The sequence below is a fragment of the Globicephala melas genome, chromosome 10, assembly GCF_963455315.2.
Source record: "Globicephala melas chromosome 10, mGloMel1.2, whole genome shotgun sequence".
NCBI lineage: Eukaryota > Metazoa > Chordata > Mammalia > Artiodactyla > Delphinidae > Globicephala > Globicephala melas.
Window position 1 is genome coordinate 21059652 of NC_083323.1, and position 16974 is coordinate 21076625.

At 36.9% G+C, this 16974-nt stretch overlaps 1 protein-coding gene across 2 annotated transcripts in view; it reads right to left on the reverse strand.

The window, feature by feature from the left end:
- SCYL2 (SCY1 like pseudokinase 2) overlaps window positions 1–16974 on the reverse strand; it is a 58368-nt gene that overhangs the window by 32795 nt on the left and 8599 nt on the right. For both annotated transcript variants that reach the window (XM_030856282.2, XM_070046441.1), the window contains exon 2: window positions 9332–9536. In XM_030856282.2, coding sequence (XP_030712142.2) covers window positions 9332–9508 — 177 coding nt within the window. In that variant the 5' untranslated portion in view covers window positions 9509–9536. The remainder of the gene's footprint in view (window positions 1–9331; window positions 9537–16974) is intronic.

The window sequence follows — 16974 nt, forward strand, 5'->3', positions numbered from 1 at the left end:
ATCAGAGATACACACAAACTGTGTGTAATGTGTTGTCTCCTATGTAGTAATCTCTTATTTTACTGGAATTCAAATAAAAGTTAAAATGTTAAAAAATTCAAAATGCTTTTCATAGTGATAACCCTGGATTATACTTCAGAGTCTTGAAATACTTTTTAAAAGAAATGTCTTACATGTCAGGGAGTGCTTATTTATACAAAAACTCAATTTGTAAGCATCTTTTACATATGAATAACCCATACTCTTTCTCTCTCTCCTCTTGTTAAGGGCAGTAACTGGGAATGGTTACCAGCACGGGAAACTGCTCCCCTATCGTCTCTCTGAGATCAGTCACAGCTTATTTTATACTACTAAAAGCACACAACCTCCTTAACCACCTTCTCTCTTTCATTCTCTCTCAGTTGCACAAAGAAAACAGTTCCCATCAAGTTACCTAATCTTAACAAATCAGTCAAAAAATAGCCGTATTGATAGATGATATATTACAACTGTGTAATACATCAGTGATGCTGCTAGCTCTCCATCATAAATGCAAAGAAAACTGATAAAGTTGGAAGTAAAATTAGCAAAGAATCAATGCTAGCCCTCCAAAATTCTATGGAAGACTTTGAGTGACTCTTTCAGAGCTCTGTGTCTCTTTCAAATGCTTTTAATTAAACCTACTACTACTCAACTCTCTTTGAGTTGATACCAAGACAGTATCTTTCCATTTTATTGCTGTTCTCTTCTAATTATTTTTGCTACATTATGATTATTGCCTTCACAAGTTAGCCTGGCAACCTATTTACATAACGGAGATTCACTGCAGAAATCCAAATCAGTAAATTCCTCAAAACACAACTTGTTTTAAGTTGGAGCCTCCTTAGACATATATAGATAAGTTAAGGATTTTAGAGGATTGAGGCTCTGAAAAGTTATAACGTAAAGGGACTATATTAGTAACTCAAATCGAACACCCTATTCCCCAAGCATCTGTGTACTTTTTAGGAATTATTCCACTCTTCACAGCAACCCATGAGACAAGTTATTATCCTCACTTCACAGATGAGGACACTGTGGAAAAGATAAACATATTATCTAAGATCTCACAATTGGTAAGATGAAGAATCAAGATTCAAACCCAGTCAGTCCAGCTCTAGGGGTCACTTTCTTAGCCAATACACCATTCTGTCTCCCCAGAAATAACAGGGCCAATAAATAAGACCCTAGTAAAACATGATATATGCCTTCAGTAAAACTATTTGAGTGAGAGCTTTAAATAGCACTCATATATATACTGCCTTCACAAGTTAACCTGGCATATACATATACACATACACACACACAAACACAACATATTAGCTCTTTTGATCATTTTGAGACACAGAACAGGAGCTAAGAGCATTATGTAATATTAACTTGAACTAAAAACAAATGACCTACAAGTTCAAGTTCCCACCTCACTATTCATGTGTACAATTTTTAGTAAGTGTTCCAACATATTTTATAAATGCATCTAATTGAAATGTGTTTATTTTTTCAAGATGTTTTAAGTCTTTAAAAAAAGATTACATGAAGTAACTTCTGAGCTCCTACAGATTCACCACTCTAAAGGCAGAACACTACAGTTCATAAAGAAAAAAAACACAACTCTCTCTGACATTCATTTATTGTTTTAGGTCAAAAATGAAAGATTCCTACATAGATCAGAACAGGTTATCAACTATCTTAAAAATATTTTCTTTGTTCGGGGCTTCCCTGGTGGCGCAGTGGTTGAGAGTCCGCCTGCCGATGCAGAGGACACGGGTTCGTGCCCCGGTCTGGGAAGATCCCACATGCCGCGGAGCGGCTGGGCCCGCGAGCCATGGCCGCTGAGCCTGCGCGTCCGGAGCCTGTGCTCCGCAACGGGAAAGGCCACAACAGTGAGAGGCCCGCGTACCGCAAAAAAAAAAAAAAAAAAAATTTCTTTGTTCGGATCAGTTAATTAAAATTAACTAATGTCAACAAAGTAATGACTAATTAACTAACCTTTAGGCCTCATACTGACTCCTTAAAAGAAAACTCTTAGCCTGCACCTTGAAACCTTTCAACAGAATAGACTATCATCTAATTTCTAAATTTGTCTTTCCTGTACTACTTCACTATACTACTCCCTCTGCTAACACATATCACTTGTATAAAAATCCTATCCGTCTATACCTATATGTATATTACAAGCTTCTTGAAGAAAGAAACCATGCCATAAGTGTCTCTGTACCCACCACAGGATCTTCACCTAAAAGATACTCAGATGTTCATTGCCTACTGATGGTCAGTAAAGATAAGCAACTACTCAAAGCATTTCATTATCATGTTGAATTAAAACCGTTTTCAACTTTTCATTATGAAAATTTTCAAATATACAAAAAAAATGAGGTAGTGCAATCATCCAATATATCTTCCACTTAAGATTCAACAACCGTTAATGCTAATTAAAATGTGAGGCCCTTTTTGCAAAATTACAAATAATACCAAATATAAAATAATGTAAGCAACATTTGGCACTCTATTGTTTATTCACTTGATATTTTTAAAAATACATTGGCAAAGAGAGTTACCCATAAATAAAAAGTATTTTTCTCAATAGCCTATCTTTAAACAGAAAAGGATATGAAATAAATTATCTTTTCTAAAAATTAATATTTGTCATAATGGAGGCTGTCTTTTGATATAGACCTAATTTATAATTTTTAAAAGCTACTTTGCTTACTATAACTACAAAGTTGAACTCTCACTGAAAACAAGATAATTTAAGTAATAAAATCTGAGTTAGTATACACCAATGTATCTAGGATTCCCTAATAGCAATCATGAACTCCACTAACCTATTCCTCAGAGCCACCAGAGATGGTTTTTGAAACATAGACATTCCCTGAAATCCTTTATTTTATGGGCCTTTCAGGACTAGCTGGTGGTAACTCCAAGCATCATGTTCTTCTTTTTTTTGTGTGATTTTGGAACAATGTTCCTTTCTCAAAACAATAAAACAAAATATAAGTTTTTATTTAGATTAAGTTAAAAATAAGTTGAGATGACTGAGAGATAACAAGATATACTCCTTAAAATTACTAGAGATAGTCTATGATCATTTTTGATCTAAGCAACTTGACTAGCACATTCACCTTTGCACAATGGTTTCCTTTACATTAAAGCTGTTAATATTTTAGAATTTAACTATTTATAATAATTTAATTATGCCTCTGTCTACACAATATTAGCAAGCTTTACCCCATGGACACTGGCATCTAGAATAACATAATGTAAATTCTGTAATAAGGAAGGGACTGTGTCCAAGCCTACATGTAGTAGAGTGGATAAATATGAATAGGTAAATTTTTACTGCATGATTTTAAAAAATTGATCAATCTTTATTATCCTCATATGAATAGCAATTTAACTGAGGGTGTTACGAAGCTTATGAAGCAGGGCAAAAGAAATAGGCCAACAAGTATGACTTTTAAGGCAAAATAAGACTGAAGTTGCCTTATTTTTTTAAAAAAGAACTACTCCAAAGCTGGATAAAAAAGATCGTAATAAATGTGGGACACTAGAAGACTCCTAATAAATGTTAAATCCATTTGAAGAGTAGTCACCTGGCAACACAGAATCTTGTGTCAAGATAAACAGAAATGCTTAATAAATAAATGCATGAATAGCCTGAGAACCAGGCAAAATTTTATATATAAACATACACACACGCACACGTATTTTTTAAAACATTTTCCCCCCAAATAAATCCCTTGGCTTGACATAGGAGAGTTGAAAGAGATTTCAAAATGTTGAGCTATTCTTCTACTTGAAAAGAAGTAAAAGTTATATATACAGGTGGGACAGAAACTATTTATGTAGTGCTTTTATTACAAATTATTTAAATACATAGCAGCCTTTATAGTTATAGTATTCCTATCTAACAGATACGGTGATGGTATTTCAATTTTAAAGGACATATATATGAAGCAAACGTTTCTCACTTATATATACAGTTTGACCAAAAAAATTTCCCTTTAATGACTTGTTTAAATAAAGTCTAATTAAAAATTAGAAAAGCTAATGAAATCCAGTGCAGGGCATTTGTCTCAGAAATCTCTCTTAAATATTCTTTAAAAAGGAAATAAGGATATATTTGAAAAGAGTGTCTATGTTTATAAAACCATTTTAGTCCTAAATATACTACTCTGTAGAAAGACTAAGTCAGCTTCAAAGCTATAAGAGAAATACAGCAGCATAAACTCTAAGCCTAGCAACTATCTACTAGACATTATAAAAGTTCAAGAGGTAGGGGAGCAGGAAATATTTCACTGAATTTTCAAAAATTAAATAGCCCTTTTTAGTTCAAAAGACTAACTATGGAAAGGTTTGGGCAGAGATGTGGAGATCTATAACTGCTGGTGGATGTGTACATTGGCACAAACACTCTGGAAAGCTTTTTGGCACTGAACAGATACATACACTATTACCTAGCAATTCCATATCTAGGTAACATGTCATATATGCCAACAGCATACAACAATGTTCACAGCAGTACTCTATATATCAATGAAAAGAAAAATTGCTATGTTCAACTACATAGATGTATTTCATGAAAATAAATTTAAGAAAAGGGAGCCAAACACAAAAGTACATGCTATGGTTCCACCTAAACAAAATTCAAAAACTGGCAAGATTATTCCTAAGTGTCAAAGGACAGGAGAGCAGTTAGCCCTGGAGAGAAGGGGCGGGGTTGGGGCGGGGGGAGGTAATAAATGTGAAGAGACATGAGTATTAGCAGTGTTTTCTTGATATGGATGCTGGGTACACAGGTGTGTTCACGGTGAACATTCAAAAAGCTGCTCACTCATGATTTGTGCACTATTCCACATGTGAGTTCTTAAAAATAAGTTTATATTTTAAAAATTAGACAACTTAAATTCCCTAAATGTCACCTTGAAATGTTTTACAGCATCTCTAGAAAGACATTCTAGAAAGAGTAATGGTTAAGAACTAAGAGCTGCTTCTAAATAAACACTCAAAAAGGAAACTAAATAGCACTTGAGCCTAAATAGTAGCTTCCAGTGCTAATAAGCTGTATTTAAAGATCTATCCATTTCAACATGTTTACATGTTGTATTTGGTTAAGTTTATCTAAATAATAACTTTTAAAAATCTTAACGGCTCATTTTATATACAAAACTGGCCTAAGAAATTTATTTTACTGCAAAAAATCAACTATACACTTGTCTTGAAGATTCTTAGAATTCTTAATTTCACTTTCATAAATTATTCACTATGAGGTGTTTCTTCAATGAATGTCTTTCAAAAATAATAAAAAGCAACAGAAACTTATTTTTGGAAGCATAAAGACAGAATAATAATACAGATGTCCAATCAGGTACAATGAAGGCACAAGTAACCAGGTGCAAGTAACTTTTTATTTACCAATTCTTTATCGTGCTGCATTCCAGGTTTCATAAATATGTACTTTTTCTCATCAGTTTCGTAGGTGCTATTATTACTACTCTTCTAAGAGGTCTTCAAACATTTAGGTTAAAAAGTTAAAAGTTGGGACTTCCCTGGTGGTGTAGTAGTTAAGAATCCTCCTGCCAATGCAGGGGACACAGGTTCAAGCCCTGGTCCGGGAAGATCCCACATGACGCGGAGCAACTAAGCCCATGTGCCACAACTACTGAGCCTGAGCTCTAGAGCCCAGGAGCCACAACTACTGAGCCCACGCGCCACACTACCAAAGCCCGTGCACCTAGATCCCGTGCTCCACAACAAGAGAAGCCACCGCAGTGAGAAGCCCGCACACCACAAAGAAGAGTAGCCCCAGCTCACCGCAACTAGAGAAAGTCCATGTGCAGCAACAAAGACCCAATGCAGCCAAAAATAAATAAAAATAAATTTTAAAGTTAAAAGTTCTACATGATCTGAAAATTATAATTAATCATGTACTAATGTGAACTTGAAATAACCCTAGGAAAAAATACACAGATAATCTTTAAAGGGGTATGCAAACCCTAAAAAGGATTCTTTTAACGTGGAAATACTGCTGTGTTTTTTGTTGTTGTTGGGTTTTTTTTGGACAATGTGAAATTATGATACTTTTTTTGAAGATCATGTAAAAAAGTGAAATGGGGGAAAAGAACAAGAGTTAAACTTTAACTGCAATGGTTTAAATATCATGGTATTTATTTCACTGCCATGTAACAACAGAAAACACCTTCATATTTTTAACTATTAAAACCAGGTATGAGAGCTTCCCTGGTGGCGCAGCGGTTAAGAATCCGCCTGCCAATGTAGGGTACACGGGTTCGAGCCCTGGTCGAGGAAGATCCCACATGCCGCAACTAAGCCCGCGCTCCCCAACTACTGAAGCCCACACGCCACAACTACTGAAGCCCGTGTGACACAACTACTGAAGCCCATGCGCCTAGAGCCCGTGCTCTGAAACACGAGAAGCCACCACAATGAGAAGCCCACACACCGCAATGAGGAGTAGCCCCACTCGCGGCAACTAGAGAAAGCCGGCGCACAGCAACGAACACCCAACACAGACAAAAACAAATAAATAAATAAATTTATTTTTAAAGAAACAGGTATGAAAATCTCCTAGCCCAAAGCCTCGTACCCGATGTTTACCACAAAGTCAAATTTAAGATCATATATTCTACTATAAAACACAACTACAATCAAGTACACTGTATGCTAAATCAAATAAAGCTGAGAGGGTAAGAAAGATGCCTTCAGTCTCAATGTCCCTTTAAGGGGGAAGAAAACGACTAGCAGAGTATCCTTTTCCATTATTTTTCTCCCAGTTTCTCTAAAATCAACACTGCCCAATAGAACTTTCAGTGATGATAGAAAGTTCTTTACCTGCACTGTCCAATAGGGTAATATGAGCCACATGTGGCTATGGAGCATTTGAAATGTGACTAGTCCAATAAAGAAACTGAATTTAATCTTATTAAATTTTAATTAATTGAAAAAACCATATATAGCTTATGGCTACCATATTGTATCAAGTACAGCTCTAGATTATCTATTTTCTCTGATTCCTTTTTAATAAAAATGAGGCCATTGAAAAAAGAACTAAAACTTTTCAATTAAGGGAGAAATTCAAATGAGGCTTCAGTGCCAAGAGTCTTAGCTATTCCTTAAGGAATTAGCCAGCAGTCGAGACAGGATACTCAGAGTTCTAACCCTCTGAGGTTTGAAAGAGGCAAAAGAAAATTCAAAATCCACAGAGAGCAATGATATATTCTAAAACTACCTTTTTCCTCAAAGCAATAAATTTGGGGAAAAAAAGGAATACAGTTAAAGTATCATAAGAGATCTCAGTTCCGGAAGTCAGCAGTTGAGAAATGCTGTATTAATGTGTAATATCTAATTAACTATCTATTATTTGTGCCTGGTTCTCATGTTCTATTAGCAACAACAGAAGCTCCAACATTAGAGGATTTCAGCATATGAACTAATGATATAAACACAAACACCTAGAACTCTTTTGGTTAAGGACAAAGACACTATTATGTTATCACGTCCTTAATAAACAATGCAAAATTTAGTAAATTTGGTGTTATTTCATTTTCCCTTTCTATAATTGATTATAAAAGCAATTTGTGCTGGTGTTGGAGGTTGGTCATTTATATAACTTCATGACCTCATTCATAATTTTTTAAGTAGTCAATACTCAAGAAACCATTTATTTTTTTGGATGAGCTCTTGGTGAAAGAGAAAACAATGTTCAAAAATGACCAATCGGGCTTCCCTGGTGGCGCAGTGGTTGAGAGTCCGCCTGCCGATGCAGGGGACACGGGTTCGTGCCCCGGTCCGGGAAGATCCCACATGCCGCGGAGCGGCTGGGCCCGTGAGCCATGGTTGCTGAGCCTGCGCGTCCAGAGCCTGTGCTCCGCAACGGGAGAGGCCACAACAGTGAGAGTCCCGCGTACCGCAAAAAAAAAAAAAAAAAAAAAAAATGACCAATCAATATTTAAGATAAAGATCAACTTTGGACTTAAAGACTTCTAACCAAATGGCAATAAAAACAAGATTTACACGTCGGGTACAAACCACATACCAGCAATCTATCACAGAACCAAGATTCTTCCTTCATAAAAGGATAACCAAAGCCAATTCCGTCTTTAACATACTTGTTTGGTAAATAAGCTGGTTTTGGAAAAGTCACAATGCATACCCACAATTGTACAATTTTGATAGTCATTGGAAAATATGTGTATTAAATCCCATGTCTTAAATTTGATATGTTTCACGTATAGGGAAGTAAAAGTACTTTTGGAAAGTGATTTTTCTTTTTTTCTTTTTTTTTTTTTTGCGGTACGCAGGCCTCTCACTGTTGTGGCCTCTTCCGTTGCAGAGCACAGGCTCCGGATGCGCAGGCCCAGTGGCCATGGCTCACGGGCCCAGCCACTCCGCGGCATACCGGGGCACGAACCCGTGTTCCCTGCATCAGCAGGCGGACTCTCAACCACTGCGCCACCAGGGAAGCCCTCTTTTTTCTTTTTTGATTCTTCTTTTTAAAGAACATATTTCCACAAACATTTTAAACCTGGTGATTTTTCAATTCTTTAACAATTCCAACAGAAAGTTGTTAGTAAAATTTAACACTAACAATCCTCCACATTTCTAAGAACAGTCTGTTGGTCTCTTAAGTCAAATAAAAATAAAAATACAACTCATTCAAACTACTCTTCACTAAAAGAACAGTTTTAAAATAATTTTTAAATCAATATACCCCCAAACATACTACTGATTATATGCCACAAATGTATCCCCTGATAGAGGGAATAAGGATGCTTAAAAAAAGAATGTTAGAAAAATTTAACTGAGTATTTTGTCGTAATGTATTGATAAAGATAAAAAGGAACATGGCAATTTTTATTCTAAAACACTTTGCTAAAAGAGGGAGGAGATATGGGGATATATGTATATGTATAGCTGATTCACTTGGTTATAAAGCAGAAACTAACACAGTTGTAAAGCAATTATACTCCAATAAAGATGTTAAAAAAATAATAAAAACCACTTTGCTAAATATTAAAATCTAATACACTCATTTGTGCAACTGATATGTTTGTTATTAAGTAAACAAAATTAAAGTACAAGATGAGATGATATATCAAACAATGTATTTGTAACAATGAGATTCAAGGGCATTTGTTTAAAAGCATTTGTTTTTCTATGACTTCATTAGATGAAATGACAACTAAAGAACCCATTACTTTTAGCATTTCTTAACATAAAAATGCACACATGCACATTATGGTACTTATTAGCTTGTGTGTTCCTTCCAACTGGACTCTAAACTAAAACTTACCTGCTTTGTTGACTTTTTTGTGCCATTAAAAATCTTCCAAGCTAGCCCACTGCCACCACTGGCAATGTGTCGACCAACATCGAATTCTCTAGTGACAGGATTTCCCATCACAGCACTAGTGACATCAGCTGTTACTTTTGTAACAGTACTCTTCAACTTATTAAGCATGGACTCCATGGCTGCAATTCTGGGTAGTTATAGTTACCTAGAAACAGAGGGGGATAGGAGAGCACAGATCATTTGTTTTTACTTCTTTAAGTATTTATTCATTATTTAGTCTGAAAGCTTAATATACCCCAAACAATGAGCAAAACAATCCTATAGAAACAAAAGCTATATGTTAGTTTTGCCTTCAGAGAACCCAATATACTTGAATGCAAATTTAAGTCTAGGAACTGAACTGTGCTTCAACCTCAATTGTCACAGACCAATAAGAGAAAAGACATATTCACACTGACACTAACATGAATGTTGCTCAACTATATAACATGGTCCATATTATAAGACCCTTTAAGTCTTAAAGGGGTGTAGAGGGTCTGAATCTTCACAGTAAAAAAAAAAACTATAAAAAACCTGAAAGGCTCTAATGTTATACTAAGTAATAAATTTGTATTTCATAAATGTTTTGTCCACTGTTGAACTATGAAGTCACTTAAGAATATTTTCTAAACAAAAAGCTAAAGGACAATAACACATGAACAAGCAATAGGTAATAAAATATTTGTCAGATTTTACACATATCTGGTGATGATGGAGGAACAAACACTATATTTACCCTCCCTCCTCAACAACTGGAAACTGGACAAAATATATGAAACAAATGTTTTCAGATATTGAACAGGCAGCACAGGCCATGTGATCCCAGTGAGAAAGCAAACAAGGTGAATTCTAGGGTTGCCCCAGCTTTCTGCCTAGAGGCACACTGCAAACCATGGAGTAGACAAAGAATCCCAAGCATAGTCTAACTGAATTAAGGAGTTGAGGAAAGAAACTGGAATTCAATGATGCTGAGATGGCTGGGACTTCTGAGACAGAATTTCAAAGAGAAGGGGGAAGAAGAGAAAAAAAAAATTTTTAAGGCAAAAAAAGAGAAGGGAACAGTGCTGAAAAAGAGCTCCAGAAATTTGCAGGGGTCCCCCTGATGCTTTGTTGAATACTAAGATGCACGTACATAGTGTGCAACTTCACCAGGTTGAAACGGAGCAGGACCCTACGGGGCCCTCTCAGGTACAAATACTTTGTGTCCCCCCATTTCTTGTTTGTAGGAAATAGGCTTCATTCAGCCCCCTTGACCTTCCCTGAGTTCCAAAGGGCAAAATCAAACAATTGCTTATCAGGGAATGGAGGGAATGCAGAAACAAAAGAGGAGGAGTCAAGAAACAATAATGCAGCCTCAGGGCAGGGTCCTGGTCCTCAAAGAATATACATAACAATACCTTTGAGTTCTTCTACAGGAACTAAGGCCCGCCCCCACCCAGTTAGAGGATTATAACTTCAGGTTGAGCATGAGATTCCTGGAACACCACCCTGTTACCTCACCACCAACCAAGCAGAAGAAAATCTGCACACAGTGGCAGATAAACTGGACTGATCCCCTCCCCAAATGATTCTCCCTTTAAAAACTTTCATGATCAAGCAGAATCTTTGGAGTTGGGTTTTTGGACACCAGTCTGCCATCTCCTCAAGTTGCTGGCCTCCTGAATAAAGCACCTTTCCGTTCTTACCAGCACTTGCCTCTCAAGTATTGGCTTTCAAGCAGCAAGCAGCCGAACCTGAGTTCAGTAAGAAAGTCAGGCAAGGAACAAGCAGCGAGCTGTGAGCTGAATAGTTACAGAGTTCATACAGGGCTGCAAATCTTTTAATTTTTCAAGCTAGAGTGGAGAGACCTCATTGATCACTAAAGGCATTCAGTAGAAACCCCAGAAGGACTATGCCTTGGTACAGAATAAACCATTCTTAAAGTATCCTAAACCTGCCGTAACAAACTAAAAAGCTAGACTCAAATGATCAAACTAATCATAGATCACTTAACTGCTTACCAGAATGAAACCCAATACTCATGAATGGAGACAAAAATAATTTCAGATACTAAGCGATATAACATTCACAATGTTTAGTATGCAATCAATAATTATCAGACATGCCAAGAAGCAAGAAAATGTGATCATAACCAAGACCAAAATCAGTCAATAAAAACAGACTCCAAAATGAGCTTATAGAATTAGCAGCAAAGATATAAAAAACTATCATATGTCCAAGTGAGACAGGAAGGAAGAGGTCAGGGGACAACAGTTAAAAGAATGACACAGCCAGCGCTTCCCTGGTGGCGCAGTGGTTGAGAGTTCGCCTGCCGATGCAGGGGATATGGGTTCGTGCCCCGGGTCTGGGAAGGTCCCACATGCCGTGGAGTGGCTAGGCCCGTGAGCCATGGCCGCTGAGCCTGCACTCCGCAATGGGAGAGGCCACAACAGTGAGAGGCCCGCGTACCGCAAAAAAAAAAAAAAAAAAAAGAATGACACAGCCATTGAGGATATGACAAAAACTGGTTAGGCTCAAGATGGCAGAAGATCTGACTTCCCGTAGACCTTGAGCCTCATTATATGCTCACTGTAATACACTAGAATGCTAAATGACACACCCACAGGTGCCATGACAGTTCTGAGGCTGACCATAAAAGGCCAAAAAGTGAGTGGTGGCCTAGTTCCTGGAAATCCCTGCCCCTTTCCCCAAATAGTTGAAATAATCCTCCTACTCATTAGCATAAGAAATTATCCAGCCCATAAAAATTAACAACTTCATATCCCAGGGCCGCTCTCACTTTCTGAGACAGTCTGCATTCTGCCAATTTTAATGTTTATCTATCTAAATAAACCTGCTTTCACTTTACTTTGGCTGGCTCTTGAATTCCTTCCATACAGGAAGCCAAGGACCCTCACTTGGCAGCCTGTCCTGGGACTCGCCAGAGACCTGAGACATGACTATTCTCTCGCTTCTCTTTTCTCCTGCAAAACAAGTATTTAGAGGAAAGCACGAACATAATAAAAGAAAATGGAATATTAAAAAAAAACAAATGAACACTCTAGAGACAAAAATATCTCAAATAAAAAACTCAGAGGATATAATTATCAGATTAGACAATGTAGGAAAAAAAGATCAGTGAAACCTGAAGATAGAGTAAAAGGCTGGGAAAAAATAAATGAACAAAGTCTCAGTGACCTGTGGGACAATATCACAGTCTAACATATATAACTGAATCTCAAAAATGAGGGGGAAAGGGGAAAAATAATATTTGAAAAATAGCCAAAAATTTTCCAAATTTGATGAAAACTATATAGCACCAAGAAATTCAATAAACACAAAGCAGGATGAACACAAAGAAAACCATGCCTAAATATGTCATATCAAATAGCTGAAAATCAGTGATTAAGAGAAAACTCTTAAAAGCAGCCAGAGAAAATAGGCAAATTATATACAGAGGAAAAAAGATAAGAATTTCCCCCAAACTTCTCATCAGAAACTATACTAGGGAACAGGCTGAATAGGGAAAGGCCAGGGAACAACTGAATAAGGTCTCAAAAGAGCTAAAAGAAACTGCTGACATAGAATTCTATAAGCCATGAGGGAAAGAAAAAAAAAAAACTTTCAAAAATAAATGTGAAATAAAGACTTTTTCATGAAAACCTGAGAGAATTTGTTGCCACCATATATTTACTATAAGAAATATTAAAGGAAGCCCTTCAAACAGAAGGCAAATGATACCAGATGGAAATCTGAATCTACAAAAGGAATGGAGGACTCTGAAAATAAAAATTATGCAGGTTTATAAAAAACTCCTCATGTTATGTTTGAAAGACAGCTGATCATTTAAAGCAAAAATAACAAAAATGTGTTGTGCTTATAATATATGTAGAAGTAAAAATATGATAAAACAAACCAAGGATAAGAGAGGGGAAATGGAGGGAGCTTCCCTGGTGGCGCAGTGGTTAAGAATCCGCCTGCCAATGCAGGGGACATGGGTTCGAGCCCTGGTCCGGGAAGATCCCACATGCCACAGAGCAACTGGGCCTGTATGCCACAACTACTGAGCCTGCACTCTGGAGCCTGCAAGCCACAACTACTGAGCCCATGTGCCACAACTACTGTGCTCCGCAACAAAAGAAGCCAATGCAATGAGAAGCCCGCACACCACAACAAAGAGTAGCCCCTGCTCACCACAACTAGAGAAAGCCCATGCACAGCAACGAAGACCCAATGCAGCCAAAAACAAATAAATAAATTTATAAAAAAAAAAGAGAGAGGGGGAAATGGAAGTATATTTTTGAAATATTCTTATATGTGAGGTAGTATAACATCATTTGAAGGTAGACTGTGGCATATTAAAGACATATTATAAACCCTAGAGTAATAACTAAAATAATAAAGAGACAAAGCTAAAAAGCTAACAATGGAAATAAAATGCAATCCTAAAGTAAATTGAATTAATAAAAAAAAAGTAGGAAAAGAAAGGAACAAAGAACAAATGTGAAAAACAGAAAATAAATAGCAAATAGTAAGTTTGAATCCAACCATATAAATAATTACATTAAATGTAAATGATTTAAAATTCCAGTTAAATGGCTGAGACTATCAAACTAGATTAGAAAAGCAAGACCCAACCGTATGCTGTTTATAAGAAACCCACTTTAAACACACTTTACAAGATGATTTAAAACTAAAAAAATGTGAAAATATACAAGCTAGAGTGGCTATATTAATAACAGGCAGAACAGGCTTCAAGACAAAGAGGGACACTTCATAATGACAGAGTTGTCAACTCTCAAGAAGACATAACAATCCTAAACTCTCAAGAAGACATAACAATCCTATTTAGTGTACACACTGAATAAGAGAGTTTCAAAATAAATGCAGCAAAACCTGACAGAACTGAAAGAAGAAATAGACAAATCCACAAGTGTAGTTGGAGACTTCATGGGTCCTTTCTCAGTAGCAAATGGACAGATAGACCAAGTAGACAGAAAATCAATAAGGACGTAGAAGACTTGAACAACACTAACAAATAACCTGACCTAAAACACTCCACTCTACAAAAGCAGAATGCGTTTTGTTTTCATATGTACATGGAATATTCACTAAGATAGACTATATGCTGGGCCATAAAACAAGTCTCAAAATACTTAAACCTACTGAAATAATACAAAATACGTTCATTGACCACAATGAAATTAAGCTAGAAGTCAGTGATAGATAAATATCTAGAAAAATGCAAATATCTGGAAATTAAACAATACTTCTAAATACCCAAGGGTTAAAAAAGAAATCACAGAGAAAATTTTTAAATATTTTGAAGTGAATGAAAACGAAAAATCTGTGGTATGTAGGCAAAGCAGTGCCCCATAGGAAATTTATAGCTTTAAATGTTTATTTAAAAAAAAAAAACCAAAATAAATGGTATAAGCTTCTATCTTAGGAAGCTAGGAAAAAAAGAGAAAATTATACTCAAAATAAGTAGAAAGAAGGAAATAAAGAGTAGAAATCAGGTTTCCCTGGTGGTGCAGTGGTTAAGAATCCACCTGCCAATGCGGGGGACACAGGTTTGAGCCCTGGTCTGGGAGGATCCCACATGCCACGGAGCAACTGAGCCTGTGCGCCACAACTACTGAGCCTGCGCTCTAGAGCCTGCGAGCCACAACTACTGAAGCCCGTGTGCCACAACTACTGAAGCCCGCTCGCCTAGAGCCTGTGCTCTGCAACAAAGAGAAGCCACTGCAATGAGAGGCCTGCACACAGCAATGAAGAGTAGCCCTGGCTGCCACAACTAGAGAAAGCCCGCGTGCAGCAATGAAGACCAAACGCAGCCAAAAATAAATAAATCTATTAAAAAAAAAAAAGAGTAGAAATCAATGGAACGACTGAATTTAATGTAATTTAATACTCTATTAAATAGAAAAATGAAAAAGAAAAAATCAATGAAGCCATGCTCTTTCTTTTTTTTTTAAAGATAAACCTCTAGCTACATTAAGAAAACTTTTAAAAACACAAAATGACCAATATCAGAAACAGAAGAAATCCTACGGATACTAATCCTATATAGAGCCTAAAGATTCTAAACAAATCAGATATCATATTATGGATGATCTTATGCCAGCCAATTAATTCAACAACTTGGATAAAGTGAAAAAATTCCTTGGAAGGTACAACTACCATAACTGAAGAGAAAGTCAGAATAATCCTATTTAAAAGAAATGCAGGGCTGCCCTGGTGGCACAGTGCTTGAGAGTCCGCCTGCTGATGCAGGGGACGCGGGTTCGTGCCCCAGTCCCGGAGGATCCCGCGTGCCGCGGAGCGGCTGGTCCCGTGAGCCGTGGCCGCTGGGCCTGCGCATCTGGAGCCTGTGCTCTGCGGCAGGAGAGGCCGTGGCAGTGAGAGGCCTGTGTACCGCAAAAAAAAAAAAGAAAAAAGAAAAAAAGAAATGCAATTCATAACTGCAACTCTCACCACAAGGAAAACTCCAGGCTCGGAGGGGTTCACTGCTGAATATTATCAAACATTTAAGGAAGAAATAATTCCAGATCCATATAAGCTCTTCCAGAAAATAGAAGACAATAGAACACTTTGATGTTCTATAGTCAGTATCACCCTGATACCAACACCAAATAATGACACAAGAAAACTTCATATCAATATACATCATCAACAGGTAAAAATCCTTAACAAAACATTAGCACATCCAACAAATCCAACCCCACAACCAAGTGGAATTTATCTCAGGAATGCATTGATTTAACACTCAAAAACAAATCCACGTCATTCACCATATTAACTGAATAATGGGTAATAGAAAATATATGATCATCTCAGTAAAGGCAGAACAAATTTTTTGATAAAAATTCAATACTCATTCACAATAAAAACTCTCAGCAAACTAAGAACAGAAAGGAACTTCCTCAACCTGATAAATGGCACCTTTGAATACCTATAGCTAATATCACGTTTAAAGTTAAGAGATTAATCACTTTCTCCCTAAATTAGGGAACAAAGTAAGGATATCTACTTTTACCACTTCTATTCACTATTCTAATGGAGGTCCTAGCCAAAGCAAAAAAGAAAACAAAATAAAAGACATTCATACTGGGAGGAAGAAGTAAAATTCTTTATTCTCAACAACATGATCATGTACAGAGAAAGTCGTAAGTAATCCACAAGAAAGCTACTGGAATTAATATGTGAGTTTAGCATGATGGCAGAATACAAAAACAATACTTTTTTTAAAAAAGACTATTCTTATATTCTAGAAACAGACAACTGCACACTGAAATTTCAAAAATACCATTTTGAAGGGAGGAGTGGCCAAGATGGTGGAGTAGAAGGAACCTAAGCTTACCTCCTCTCTTGAGCACACCAAAATCACAACAATCTACACAACCACTGTTGAAAAAGACTGAAACCTACCCCAAAAGATCCTCTATAACTAAAGACAGAACCATGAGACTGGTAAGAGGAGCAGAGTCACGACATAATCAAATCTCATACCACCCTGGGGAAGCGATCCACAAACTGGAGAAAAATTATATTACCAAGGTTCTCCCACAGGAGTGAGAGTTCTGAGTCCCACATCAGCTCCCCAGCCCAGGGCTCTGGCACTG